We start from the raw sequence: 15,372 nt of genomic DNA, 5'->3' as shown, positions 1-15,372 counted from the left end.
GACCCTAGGAAGACAGTGAAGGGAGATGAGGACGCTGAGGGTGTAATGCCGAGAGTCCGGCGTGGCTGTTCAGACGGACGCCTGGGGTTTCGGAGACTGATTCAGTTCATCTCTTGGTCTCACTGTGAAATGCAAAGCTGGTGCCAACAACCTTTGCAGGCCCTTCCGGTTCTGCTTTGTAGAAGTTTTGTGACCCCGAGAAAAATACAGAGAGAACTCAGCAGGACCCGTCTCCCCTCTCCATCACCGTACCTGCGGTGCCAGACTCCGGGAGTCCCTCGCCGGCTGTCCCCTCCGCCTGCTCCTCCAGGCCTGGCCCGCCGTGCAGGCCGCGCGCTCGGTCCGGGGCCAGGCAGGCCCTGCTGAGTGTTGCCCTCGCCGTAGGCGTTCCCACGGCCAGCAGCCGAAGCCGACCCCCGGCACCAGCCGCGGGAGAAGCGCGGGGAAAAACGGCCCTGCAGCACATCTGCGCCCCGAGCCGCAGCGCCACAAAGCTGCCGGGCCCCATCGTAATAGCTTTGCGTCGACTCACAGGGCGGGGCTTAATGGGGCTCGTGCAGGTGTGCGGCTTTCGATTGGCTAGGTCAATGCGGCTCGGCACGGAAAATTGACGTCAGGAGCGTGGGCGTGGCCAGAAGGTGGGCCGTGGGCGGAGTATGAAAACTATGCAGGGGAAGAGGATGGTAACCTAACAGTGACCCGGAAGAATTTAGGTATTAGGCAAATATTAATTATTTTTTTAAGTGACTTTGTAATTTACACTACACTTTTGCTATAATGATTCTGTTTCTAAACATATAAGATCGCAAGCTTGAGAGCTAATTTTACGTTTAGGTATAACACATCGATAAATATCTGAAGTAATGCATATCCATCAGAGTAGGTTTTTCTTTGATAATATTTTGAGTGATTTTTCTCACCATAGGTAATTATTCTAATTACTAACTAAGCCATAGTAACTGATGTTCAATAGCAGTCTTCCACCAAACACCTGGATTTGCTTTTGACAAACGACATTGGCACTTAAACATACATAATATTGGACAATATGAAAATCATTATATCTTTTCTAAATTAATATTTTACTAATTGAGTCTCTAATGAATCAAACTTCTAACCTTTCAAGTTAAAAAACGACATAAAATAAACTTAAACCAGTTAAGATTTTCCTACTTGGTTATGAATTATTTTTTCCCCAGGCTAGCATTCAGATGTTTCAAGTAAACATTCATTTGCTTTCTTCTTAATTCACTCTTTCTACATTTAAAAAATGTTTGCTGTATACAAGCTGCTGAAACACATGAAGAGAAACAGTTTCCCATTAACCTGCATTGTCCAGTGGTGGTTTCTTTGTGTTTTATTACCACTAAAGCAACAATACAAAAGTATTTAAAAATTTAGTAGGAGTTTTTGACTTTACTATAAAAGTAGAGTAGAATTATCACAATATATATGTATCTAATTCATAATCTAACATTTGGGAGAAGAGGAGGGAAAGAAAAGGAAATGTACTAGTTGATTCAATGTAATCCTAAGGTTCCCAATCTCTTAGGCCTCACTTTATGCCTTTTGCCTCCAGATCCATCTAGAAATCTGAAATTTGTCAAAATAGAGAGATAATTAAATAGAAAAGGTGTTGTGGAACAGACAGGTTAGTTTAAAAGTGGAGAATTTTATCAGAAATTATTTTTACACATTTTAATAACATTAATCAGAATGTAAACCTTAAAAAAAGAAGCCTTTCTCTTTCTCCCTCACTTCAGGCTCTGTCTCACTACTGGATATACTGTTTCAACATCACTAGCAATCAAAGAAATGTGAATAAAAGCAACAAAGAGATCCCTTTTCCAGTCAATAAAATTGGCACCAATCAATAACATGTGGCAGTAGCAAGAGGGGATTGGCATTCTGATACATTGTGAAAGGGTGTAAAATGTCACTGCTCCTTTCTCAGAAATCTCAAAATGCATCTGTTCTTTCTTCAAACAATTCTACTTCTATGAATTTTTACTTAGAAATAATTTTTCCTTTTCAATAAAATATCTAGATTCTAGGGAATTCCCTGGTGGCTCAGTGGTAAAGAGTTTGCCCACCAACGCCAGAGACAAGGGTTTGATCCCTGATCCCACGTGCCTTGGAATAACTGGGCTTGTGTGCAACAACTACTGAGCCTGTGCTCTAGAGCCTGGGAATCGCAACTACTGAGCCCATGTGCCTACTGCTAGAGTGTGCGTGCCCTGGAGCCCCTGCTATGCAACAAGGGAAGCCACTGCAATGAGAAGCCTATGCACCGCAACCAGAGAGTAGCCCCTTCTGGCCATAACTGGAGAAAGCCTGCACAGCAATGAATAAATATTTAAAAAAATAAATAAATAAAATTTAAAAATAAATCATCTAGATTCTAGCAGTTTAAAAAGAAGAATTTAGGGATCAGGAATTAGGTTTTGTAGGAGTCAGAGCACTAGCATTTTACTACTCACCTTGCGTTGCCTTGCACTGTAGTGACATGCTGTGTCCTCTTTTTATTGTTATTATTTTTTCTTGATGTCTCCATTCACCAAAATGTAAACAGTATGAAGGCAGAAATTTTTGTTTAGTAACTGTTCTCTCCATGGCGTCTAAAGTTGAATGTACAAAAGTTGCTTCTGTTGATGAGATTGGAATTAGGACATAGCCCATTACCAAAGAAATTATCAAGATTCCCTCGCAAATTGGAAATCCCATGAGGAAACTCTGCTGTCCTCAGATGGGGTTGGGTGGGAGGCAGAGGTAGAAAGGACCATTTGGAACACGTGCTTAGGTCAGCCCCTAGTTACACTCCCCAGTGGACTTATTTTATACCAATGGACTGCACCCTGGGGCTCACCTCAGTGAGAATAAGGAATACGAGGTGCAGTTCATATTGAATTGTAGGATGTGAGAGCTGAAAGAAACCCAAGGAGGAAAATTGATTTGCCTGGGGCCAAGCTGGAACCAGAAGCTGATTCTGAACTCCAGCGTGCTAACTTCTGAAAGGAAGAGGCCAGTAGAGGAAGGGAGCAAATATTATAGCTCAAGTACCTGGAACAGTGCCAAGTACACAGTAGCTCCTCCAAACGCTCGATACCTTACTTACTTTCTTTTAAAGAACTCCAGGCATTCCTTTTAAAAAATTAAAAACCACAGAAACTAATAATAAGCACCTGTGTGTACCACCACTAATATTCACATTGCTTCAAGTTATTTTTTAAAAATAATAAAGTGTTACAGATAAAGTTAAGTCTCATCTTCTTCACTTCCATTTACCCGCAGGCATGAATTTGGTGCTTCTCCCAGAATTTGCCATCAGTTCCATGTTCCACTATTTTTTCACATCCCAAAACTGTTTTACCACCTATGTTTGCCATCTCATTTAATGGGATCATCAACACACACACACCCAAATCTCCTAAACTCTGGACTGCATTCACTGCAGGATCTTTCTGCAACAACTATTCCCTTGTCAAATCCTGTTTATGCTACTTTCAAAATATTTTTTGAATCCAGCTTCTTGTCTTCATTCTCATTGTTCCTTCCTTAGTCTGAGATCTCAATAACTTTTGGCTCATTACTGGGACAGACTCCTACCTGGGTCTCCTGTCTCTAATCCATCTCTACTCTTTCCATCCTATATCCTGCCAACTAAAATTATTTTAGCCTCATCTGGTCTTTGCTGTTTTCCAAACACGCCATAACCTTTCCACGCCGAGCTTTGCAAGCACTATTCCATTCCGTGTTTCAAGAATGCACTTCTTCCACCTTTGCACATGGCAAACTCAGACCCCCTCTGTAAAACCTACTTTAAACATTAAGATATCTCCCCTGACTCTCTCAGATGGTCCTTCCACAACCCTTCATCCCTTTGTTCATAAATGTCTTTAACATTTACCATGTTTGATTGGATGATAACCCATTGGAAAAGACTTAGATTTCCAGCTCTTCTGTTTACTAGCAGTGTAAGACTGAAGTCAATTAATCTCCTTGAGCCTTTTATTTATCACTTCCTCTCAGTGCTTTTTCCAGCACCGATAAAACTGCTGACGTGATCCCACAACATTTTGGACTTTCAAATACAAATATATGATATGGATGTGTGAGTGTGAGTGTGTGTATGTGTGTGTGTGTGTGTGTGTGTGTGTGCATGCACACACTCAGTTGCTCAGTTGAGTCCTACTCTTTTGTGACCCCATGAACCACGGCATGCCAGGCTCGTCTGTCCATGGGATTTCCCAGACAAGAATACTAGAGTGGGTTGCCATTTCCTAATCCAGGCGATCTTCCCAACCCAGGGACTGAACCCATGTCTCTTGCATCTCCTGCATTCGTAGGCAGATTCTTTACCATTGCACCACCTGGGAAGCCCCATATGATATGGAGGACATTTACTCTACTCATCCTCTCTCCTGTCTGGAAGCTCCTGAGGGGCAGGGACTATTCACCTTTCCCCTCCCTACCCACGCCCTGCGCCTGGCACTGGAATGGCTTGGCTGAAACCTTGGTGAGCGTCCTTGAGAAGAGAGTGAATCACTGCATGGGTGGGTGACCCACTGTATGCAAGCTGCACATTAAGAAGAAAGCATACTCTTCATTGTGAAGGTGAGTACGTGTAGGGCTGGTAGCCTCCAAGTCCCTGTCAATTCCTGTCGGCTGTGGGAGGAAAGATAGCCTTGTTGCCTGCCAGCACCCAGGAAACCGAGGGAACAATGTGGCTGCTCAGAGGCCCAGCTCTGGAGTGAGCGACAGTTCTGAAATCTGAGGGAAAAGACCTGCCTAAGCCAAGGGGTGGGAATGTGAGCCTGCACTCTGGCCCAACAAACAGGCTCATTGGAAAAATGGTGGAGGAGTTTCTTCCCACAAAGGAGCCTCCTCCTTGAAAGGCCCCTGGCAGGCGGGACTCTGTGATGCTCTTAAAGCACAGGCTCCATGGTTCCTGGGACGCCAACCGTTCATCCCATTGCAAACCTCAATACCCACTCCAGGTTGCACCCGTGTCCTTGCAGCACGGAGGACATGACTGGCAAATGAACAGCAAACATCTGAGCAGCAGGCAAAACAGACTCCACACTCTGCGGGGAGGTGGGGTGAAGAAAGACAGAAGTGCCGACCTCTAGGTTTATAAAACAATGAGTCCCTGTCACCGAACTTCTGCTTAAATGGATTTTCCCTCTTCCAATCAGGAGACTACAAAAAGGAGGACAAAGTAACTTTTAAATAGAAATACACAAACGTAGCACATCCAGAATTAATTTGATTTATGAAAGAGGTAACTTTAATACTAGCCCTTCCCTCTGCAAGCTCTCCCGAAAGCAGAAACAGTACGACAATGGAAATCTGAGGAAATAGGTGAAACTTAAAATGAGGCAGGAATATTGACCGACAGCTGCAACTGCCCAGTTACTGCCCAGTTACTGCCCAGTTGTGGAATGAGCTGCCTGTGAGGTTGGGAAGGGTAGCTGAGCTGCAGAGAAGTGGTCCCCACCTATTTCACTACAATGAATAATAAAAAATTGTGGCTATTTAAGTATTAGTCATTGAACACATGCATGACAAAAAGCTGCTATGAACAAAGCAACTTTTTAAAATAAAATTTTTTTTGATAATAAAATAAAATTATATTGAATTGTGATATATCCTTTGCAACCAAAAGGTCCAGCCATTAGGAAACACAGAAGCATAGTAAATTCATGCATGGAGTAAGCAAAGACCGGACTCGATAAACTTCCTAGTCCCCAAATTGTATGAATTCATCCATTCATTTATTAAACAATGATGTACTAATTGCAGCATTATGCGTCCCGGAGTCAAATGTGGGTCCATCGGGGAAACCTGCTCAGCCTTTCTCTAGTTCAGCCTGCTCTTTTTCTTCCTCTCTGTTCTCTCTGATGCAGGGTCTTGAGGTACCTCTGGTTTCATCTCCCAAACCAGCACCCCTGATCCCTCCCCAATCCCTGAAGCTAGCTGAGCTTCCCACCTTCCTACCTTCCCACAATGCTCCAGGAAACAAGTTCAGGAACCTCTTGACTTTGCTGCTAACAGAACGAACAGGAGGCTCCTCAGTTAACACACCAAGGGTGTATTAAGATCCACAAACTTCAAATTCCATGTAGTCATGGACACTGGTTAATTTATAATTCCTGATGCCCTCAGGAAGCAGCTTCAGCCCTCCATTCTCAGCACCCCAAAGAGAGAGATTATCAAACCATCCTCCCCTTCTGATTCTGTCTTTAAAAAGCAACCAAGGACTTAAAGTCCACACCCAACAGCAGATGTCTCTGTTCTCAAACAGGGACATTTCGCATCTCTGAGAACCTCTCTGATGGGTAACAGTCTTTCCCCTGAGTCTTTACCAGGTAGGAAAGAAGACCTGTAAAAATTGCTTTCATTAATTAACTTTAAGGACTTGTTGCCAACAAGCTGGGTCTAACATCACAGAAAATGATAAATCACAGATAATGAGAAACTGCTATTTTGGAATCATTTTCATGAGAATGGAACATCCCACTCGTGCCTAAAAACTCGACGCACGTGGGTCGGTTCACACTGAGAAGTGGTTTTGCTATCCCTCCTGAGGCCGAAGCAACACTTCAGATAAAGGTGTTTCAGAGACAACTCTCTACATTTACCTCAACTGCGCAGTCTAACGAGCAAGGCCCCTGAGTGTGCTGCTCAGCCCTGCTGGTCATTAGATGGTGACACTCTTAAGGGAATCTGAAACAGTATTAGTAACAGGACATGTTTCCCCCTTGTTTACACAACCCTTTTGAGTGACTGACTAACGACAACCACAGCCCCATGAAACTCCACCTGTAGCACTATATGTTCACTCAGAGGCTCTGTGGCCCTCCTGACCCCCCAAGAAATCAGACCCCCACCCCCACCCCTGCCCCTTCACAAAAAGACCCTGAGTTGTTTTCTTTCAGCCCAAACCTGATTTCTGATGAGCCTCTGATTTCTTTTCTGATCAGATGCCTTGACAATCCAGTACAGATTTGGCTCAGATTTTCTTTTTTTTTTTTTTATCCCAGTTTTATGAGTTGCCTCCCTTTTGTAATTATTATTCCAAGACTTGAATAATTCAGAAGAGTAGATGTATTTGACCACTGACGGCTGACCTCCCAGGGACTGGCTCAGAGCAAGCAAGCTCAGACTCCTCAGCAGTGGCCCCCTCCTCTGACTGGATCCTCGCCTTCGAGGGCTTGCAATCTCACTCCAAGTCACCTTGGCGGAAGGGTGCCCAGAGGGGCACTCGTCAGAGGAGCTGAGGGGACACCTCTTTGAACCTGAGACCTCATCTTTAAAACAGCAAAACTGACAAAGGTCCATATAGTCAAAGCTATGGTTTTTCCTGTAGTCATGCATGGATGTGAGAGTTAGACCAGAAAGAAGGCTGAGCACCAAAGAACTGATGCGTTCTAACGGTGGTGCTGGAGGAGACTCTTGAGAGTCTGTTGGACTGCAAGGAGATCAAACCAGTCAATCCTAAAGGAAATCAACCCTGAATATTCATTGGAAGGACTGATGCTGAAGTTCCAATACTTTGCCACATGATGCAAAGAGCCAACTCATTGGAAAAGATCCTGAAGCTGGGAAAGATTGAGGGACAGAGGAGAAGAGGATGGCAGAGAATGAGATGGCATCACCGAATCAATGGACATGAATTTGAGCAATCTCTGGGAGACAGTGAGGGACAGGGAAGCCTGGCGTGCTACAGTCCATGAGATAACAAAGAGTGGGACATGATTTAATGACTAAACAGCAATAACAACCACCTTTGGACCACATCTAAAGAGCAGCAGTGATAATACACATTCATTTCCACTGTTGCAACAGATCAATCCTCTTATCTCCTTGGTGGCTTCCCAAATTTATGCCACAAGAAAAATTCAGAGAAGTGTAACCAGTGAGTTTAGGAGTGCTCCATTCAGGCTTCTTAAAATACAGAGGGGATTCCTTAGTCCCCTGGGATGCCAGTCATTGTGTGAGTGGCTTCTGGGGCTTCTGCGTTTCCTTGTGGCTCTCTTGGTTGTGTTATTTGTTCCTCATGCAGCTGCTGCTGTCAAGACCAAGGTGACAACACCAACTGCACAGCCTTTCAGGGACCAATAACATTTATAGCATTTGCATGGCTCTATCAGGTTCACTTATTTTCACAAACATACTTTTCAGTATCTACTCTGTTTCAGGCACTATTCCAGATACTGCAAACAGGATCCTTGGCCTGAAGGGGTTTCCTTTCTGGTCTGGGAGATAAATAAACAACAATAAGAGCAGAAGCCAGGCGATTACCATCCCACTGATAAGTGCTATAAAGGGTATAAAATACAGGCTGCCATGGGAGCATTAGTAGCATCAGACTGGGTGGCTGAGGCCAGGGAAAACTTCTGTCTTGAAAGCAAACAAACCAACAAAAAACTAAGGTTGAGTAATTGTTGAAGCTACATTATGTCTTGAGAGTGGTTTCTCTCTCCTTTTGTATGCATCTGAAACTTTCTACTTTTAAAACAAAATCACAGTAACAGAAACTCTGCTCACTGTTTCTAACTGTAAGTATGGTTCTCAATTCTAGAAGCTTTTTATTAATAGAAAGAAGTCCATTTAAGCCAATGTTGATTGTCTGTCATTCCCTCAACACACTTTCAATTTCCTTGTCTATAGCATTAAATGTATGAAGCATATGAAACTTATGTTTTGTATCTGACCATTCCAATATATTCAGTGGTTGCCAGCCTGACTCTTTTTATCATGTCTGCAGACTCATTCATGAAGGATTATTTGCACATATGTCTAGTGAGTTATTGTTCTGTTTTTTAATTATGATCCCATATATCTTGAGATTTTATCTGTTGAAATTCTCTAAAGCTTAGAGTTCCTGAAGAGAAAGTTTGTACTGCTTCTGCCAGGTATATGGAGCCATTCATTACTCACCAAGGGCCACTTTAAACGAAATGTTTAACTATGAATTTCTTCAGTGTGAATACCAATTCTAAAACCACATGAGTACAGGCTTGTGGTTCGGAACTCTCAGAGGGGACTGTTCATTTCATTCCTCACTTCCACCCGCACCACCAGAGTCCTGAGCCGGCTCAGTCAAACATTTCCACTCTACATCAATGAGGTGCATATTTGTCTATTTCACCCAGCGAGGATATCATTCCAGAATTCTGACTTTATGCAAGAAGGGGGTGGAGGAGGGTTGTCCTTCCCTTCTGCCTGGTCTTCATGTGTTTATCTTTAACCCAAAGAGCAAGTCTTTAAACCCAAGCTCCGGCATCCTAGCAGAGAAGGCAATGGCACCCCATTCCAGTACTCTTGCCTGGAAAATCCCATGGACAGAGGAGCCTGGTAGGCTGCAGTCCATGGGGTCGCAGAGTCAGACACAGCTGAGCGCCTTCACTTTCACTTTTCACTTTCACGCATTGGAGAAGGCAATGGCAACCCACTCCAGTATTCTTGCCTGGAGAATCCCAGGGACAGGGGAGCCTGGTGGGCTGCCGTCTATGGGGTCGCACAGAGTCAGACACGACTGAAGTGACTTAGCAGCAGCAGCAGCTGGCATCCTAAGGGTGTGTGTACACTCACACAAAACCCCTAGAAAGAACTCTGGTTACACTGCTTGATTTCTCTTGTTTTCTCTAGATCTGGTTTTTTTTTTTTTGAGATAGATTCTGGTCATGAAAGCTTCTCCTTACTTTCCTGCTGGCTTGCTCATACACTAAAAACATGTTTTTATATCTTATTCAATATTTTCAGTCGAGTTGTAATGGGAGGAATATCTTTGAGCATTGGGTCCATCTTATACTGGGAACTGAATCAACAATTGGGATTTTATCTTTTTTAGTCCCCCAAAGGGTCATTTTCACCTGACACTGAAGCTCGCCCACGACATGGGCACTAGCAGGTAACCCGTCTCAATCTGGCCTGCCTCAATTTCAGCCCCACTGTTCTGAAGCCTTCCGAAGCAGATGCCTGGGCCCTGTACCCTCAGAGAGTCCTGACTCCTGTGCAAGTCCTTTGTTATAGGGCTAGTCAGAGGTCTTGGAATCATCTGAAGAGTCACAGGGGTACTGGGTTATTATTGTTCCAACTCTACAAATTGTGTTGTTTTTTTTTTCAGAAAGAAAAACTTTCACATTGCTAACTGTTAATTCCCATTTCCAAGGATAAAGTTGCCTTAGTTGCTTGTGAAAAGGAAGAACTTAAGGAGTACAAATGTTTTCATGGCTCTAGGTTTCATTCATTCTTCTTTCCAATACTTTACAAACACTTAGGAAACAACCCTTTATTCCTTTGAAATTCAAGCCTCTGTGATGTCTGAAGATTTTTTTTTTAAGTATATCAAGTTTATATACATAATAAACCAGGGATGCTGCAGATGAACTTGACACTGAGGAAATTAGATCACTTTCTACCCTTAGAGGATCTTTCAAAGTCCAAAACCAAAACCCAATGCATAACAGTCAGGGTACAATTTTTAACTTTCTTTTTTAAACGTAAGGAGGTGCCATGCAAACAGGATGCTTCTTAAATAACCAAGAAGAATCTTACATAATCTACATCATACCAGGATGCAGCAGTTGTTTGTTTCTTTGTTTTAATGAGAGGATTTACCCTGCCCTTATTTCTACAAAATAAGATATCTATGATTTCCTAAGAAGGAGGCTTCTGCTGGTGGGGTGGGGGGCTTCCTGACTGAAGCCATGGTGGGAATCTTTGCTTCCTTCTTTTCATTCCTGTTGCTCTCTTTAGGGTTCTGAAATAATATGGTTATGATCAAAGTAAGACCCAAACACCTCTCCCAGGGGGACACATGGTAAGATGTTAAGAGTATCAACAGCTGTGATGAGACAAGCTCATGTTGGGCAAATCACAGTGGCCTGGACTGACTGTAAGACAATAAATTTAAGCCAATCCTACATTGAAAGGATTCCAGTTGAGAAGCATTCTAAGTCTGTATTCTCTTTCACTGAGCAACCCCTGCCTCCACATCTCTTTCTCTCTGAAATGTCCAGGCTCTCACCACACAGGCAATGACCACGAGAAACACACGACAGCGTGTGCCTGCAGCTGCCTGGAAAGCCCGCTTCTCACGCTGAGACGCCACACAAAGGCTTTTCCCTTGCTCGAGGACAGGATGGCTTGAACTCTGCTTTGCTTTTGTTTCACACTGGGTCTGCTCCCCTCTGCCAGACGACCACATCAAAAGTGATTCCTCTGGGGAAAACACAGACAGAACACTGACAGAATTTGAAGCAAGATCTGTACATCTGAAACTAACACAACATTGTAAACCAACTCGAGTCCAGTATAAAACAGAAATTTTTTCTAAAAAAGAAAAGATACCCGCCCCTCAATGTTCACAGTGGCAGGATCTACAACAGCCAAGACAGGGAAGCAACCTAAATGCCCTCTGACAGAGAAATGTATAAAGATTCGGTCCGTATATACAATGGAATGTTACTCAGTCATTAAAAAGAATGAAATAACGCCTTTTGCAGCAACATGGATGGACCTAGAGATTATCATACTAAGTAAATTAGGTCCAACAGAGAAAGACAAATATCATATGATATCATTTACATGTGGAATCTAAAACAAATGATACAAATAAACGTATTTACAAAACAGAAACAGACTCATAGTCTTCAAAAACAAAACTTTTGGTTACCAAAGGGGAAAGGGTGGGGAAGGGATAAATTAGGAGTTTGAAATTAACTTATATATCCTACTATATACAAAATAGATAATCAACAAGTACCTACTATATAGCACAGGGAACTACACACTCAAGATTCTGTAATAACCAACGTGAGAAAAGAATCTGAAAAAGAATAGGTAGATGCATACGTATAACTGAATCACTTTGCTGTATGCCTGAAATACAGCACTGTAAACTGACTATGCGTGTGTGTAAGTCACTTTAGTCTTGTCCAACTCTGTGCAACCCTATGGACTGTAGCCGGTCAGGCTCCTCCGTCCATGGGATTCTCCCACATGAAATAAAAGTTAAAAAACAAGACTGAACCTCGTGGCTGGAGGGATGGGATGAATTGGGAGATGGGGATTGACATATACACACTATTATGTATAAAATAGACACCTAATGAGAACCTTCTCTACTGCAGAGGGAACTCAGTGCTCTGTGGTGACCTAAATGGGGGAAATTTTAAAAAAGCGGGAAGTGGGGGTTATGTGTATGTACAGCTTATTTGCTTTGCTGTAGAGCAAAAAACAAAGACAACATTGTAAAGCAACTATGCTCCAACAAAAATTAATTAAAAAAAAAAAAACCGAAACAAAACAAAAAGCTGTCTCTTGGGTTGTGACAGAGTTGAAATGTGGGGTTCTTGAGACATGTTTCTCTGAGGTCTCCTGTCTGCATGACGACAGGACAGCTCCTGTAGAAGCTCCCATGGGTGTGGGTGGTAGGAGTTTTAACTAGACTAATTAGTCTATGTGTAGCCCTAATTCCCCAACCATGCTATTAACACAGTGGCTGACCTTCAGCCTCTTATTCTGTGCTGAAAAAAATACCTTAGCTAATGACCCGGAGTTTGTGGTATTTTAAACAGCAGGTAACCAGCAAGTTGCCTCAGAGCAGCCACTTAATGATTATTGATTTCAGTGAGATTTTTTTCAAAAGGTGTTCTGTGTTAGAAAGGGACGGATGAGACACTCCAAGAAGGACTCCGAGTCTAAGACCCAGTTTTTGGCATCACTGGACTTAGCATGCAGTGCAAAAAAAGACACAAATATGTGAGGTTGGAAAATAAGACAGGATTTAATTAACCGCATAGACTGCAACAGGGGCTTCCAGGTGGCTCAGTGGTAAAGAATCTGCCCGCCACTGCAGGAGACACAGGTCTGATCCCTGGGCCGGGAAGATCCTCCAGAGAAGGAAATGGCAATCCACTCCAGTATTCTTGCTGGGAAATCCTCTGGACAGGGGAGCCTGGTGGGCTACAGTCCAAAGGGTTGCAAAGGGTAGGACACGACTGAGCACCCAAGCACAAAAAGCACATATACTGCCACAGCATAATGCTATGCAGCTGTTTTAAAATATGACTCCAAATTCTTCGATATTTTTCCCATTGAGAGGTGAGGTCTGTGTCCCCTCCCCTCAAATCTGGATGGGCTTGTGAGTGTTTCCACCAACAAAACACGGCTGAAGTGACGCCATGTGACATCTGAAGCTCGGTTAGAAAAGGCGATGCCATTTCTACCTGGCTCTCTTGAATGACTGCTCTTGGGACATTCCCGCACAGAATACAAATCTCGCCTGGTGAGAAGTCTGGTGTGCATGGAGACACCACACTAACCTGCTCTGGTCCACAGTCCCAGCTGAACTCAGCCTTCCAGGCAGCCCAGGTGGTGCCCAGACATGCGAGTGGGGAAGCCTCCAGATGATTCCAGCCCCTAGCCTTCCCACCAAGGCCCCAGACATCATGAAGGAGAAAAAAGCCGAACTTGTAGTGCTTTGTCTAAGCCCCTATGCCATGGGATTGGTCAACACGATAGAGACTTCACACCACTAAGCTAGGGATGTTATGCAGCCATGGTAACTGACACCCACTTCCACCTCCAAACAAACCATTCAAATTGTGCGAAAGAAGTTCAGCAGAGAGACCAGCTCACGTGTACTCGAGGAACATTTTGTTGAAACAGAGGAGAAAGCACTTTTTGCTGGGTAGGAGAGGAGAAGACAGTGGGGGCCCAAGGCTGGATATGTTTGATTCTAGGTAGAGTGAATAAACCAAATGGTGAACAGGGAGGGTTCTGGCAGCAAGGAGTAGAGCATGAAGGTGGAAAGGAAAGTGGGGGCCAGACTGCAGCACAACTGTGCCCCTCTTTCAATCTTGACACAGTGAGGCCCATCGTATGTGGGTCATCAACCCAAATGCAGGCCTGAGGTATGAGCTGTGATATCACCTCAGTTCTGCTCTGTGCTCATCCCAGGGCAAGGCAGTGGTTTAAGGGTTAAACTGAATCCTCATCTGAAGAAAGGCACTTTATTACTTACAGATGATATGCCTCCCAACCTGCCACCGTAGACAGTCTTCAAGGTCACACGAGTGTCTGGTTTTCCCTGTAGGTGATGGGGTGGTGACTGAAGACTCCTTAATACCAGCTCAACAATTCCAAAATCATCTTTTAAAAGCAGGCCTTGGAAGCACCAAGCAGTATGAATATGGAGAGAGAGACAGAGACACACAGGGAAAGAATTGGGAGAGCCGTTTGGAGAGCGTTATTAGTAATCCGGATCTGAAGTGATAACAGCCTGATGGAAGCACATTGGAGAGGAAAAGCGAGAACTTCTGTTTTTCAAAAAAAAGTCTCAGAAGTGCATATTCTTTAAAGGGCCTCATAAGAGCATTCATCATTTAAGGATATTTTAAAGGGCATTCTCAGGGGATAAATGGTACGGCCAAGCACATTTCCATTGCTCTCTTCATAACCTCATGGGGTTGCTTAGAGGAGACTGAGGCTAGGACTAGAATCAAAATGTCACTGGCTGTAGAATCAGCTGCACCCTCAGGACATGGTCTGATTTCCTGGGGCTCAGGCCCAAGTGGGGAATAGCTAAATAGCAGTATATGGTATAAAGTGAGGAAGAAAAATAGCGGGCAGCTTGGAAACCCAGCATCTGTACTGAAGCAGACTTTGGTTCCCCAAGCAGAGCCTTCTGCCATGACCCTGTGAGGAGTCAGTTGCTGTGGAGCTTCTAAGGTCACCTCTAGTCAGGGGCTCCTGGGGTGACAGAGGTCAAGTCCCCTCACTTTGTAAGTGAGGGGAAGTAAATTTGGGATATTACTCACCAACAGTCACTATGAATCCAATCAGAAACATCTTTAAGTTTGAGGGCATTCCAAAATAAATGACTCATGCAACTCAGTGTCAAAAAACCAAATAACTGAATCAAAAAATGGGCAGATCTAAACAGACCTTTCTTCAAAAAAGACATACAAATGGCCCAAAAAAACACATGAAAAGATGCTGAACATCACTAATTATTAGAGAGATGCAAATCAAAACTACAATAAGGTATCACCGATCAGAATGCCCATCACCAAAAAATTGGCAAACAATGAACGCTGGAGAGGGTGTAGTGAAAAGGGAGCTCTTCCACACTGTTGGTGGGAATGTAAATTGGTACAGCCACTATGGAGGACAGTATGGAGGTTCACTAAAAAGCTAAAAATAGAGCTACATGTGATCCAGCTATCTCACTCCTGGGCATATATCCAGAGAAAGTCATAATTTGAAAGATACATGTACCCCAATGTTCATAGCAGCACTATTTATAGTAGCCAAGACGTCAAAGCAACCTAGATGTTCATTGACAGAGGAATGGATAAA

At 43.6% G+C, this 15,372-nt stretch overlaps 1 protein-coding gene and 1 long non-coding RNA gene across 2 annotated transcripts in view; one reads left to right on the top strand and one right to left on the bottom strand.

The window, feature by feature from the left end:
- Positions 1-556, bottom strand: part of MALSU1 (mitochondrial assembly of ribosomal large subunit 1) — a 27,788-nt gene extending 27,232 nt beyond the window's left edge. The window contains exon 1 of the mRNA XM_043462835.1: positions 253-556. Within this exon, the coding sequence (XP_043318770.1) occupies positions 253-508 (256 nt within the window). The 5' untranslated portion in view covers positions 509-556. The remainder of the gene's footprint in view (positions 1-252) is intronic.
- LOC122438213 overlaps positions 1-15,372 on the top strand; it is a 20,921-nt gene extending 5,549 nt beyond the window's left edge. Inside the window, exons 2-3 of the long non-coding RNA XR_006268483.1 lie at positions 7,044-7,051; positions 15,321-15,372. This is a non-coding gene — a long non-coding RNA (uncharacterized LOC122438213). The remainder of the gene's footprint in view (positions 1-7,043; positions 7,052-15,320) is intronic.

This window comes from Cervus canadensis, chromosome 3, assembly GCF_019320065.1.
Source record: "Cervus canadensis isolate Bull #8, Minnesota chromosome 3, ASM1932006v1, whole genome shotgun sequence".
Taxonomy (NCBI): domain Eukaryota; kingdom Metazoa; phylum Chordata; class Mammalia; order Artiodactyla; family Cervidae; genus Cervus; species Cervus canadensis.
The sequence above is the reverse complement of the archived record's forward strand: the minus strand, read 5'-3'. Positions and strand labels throughout refer to the sequence as shown.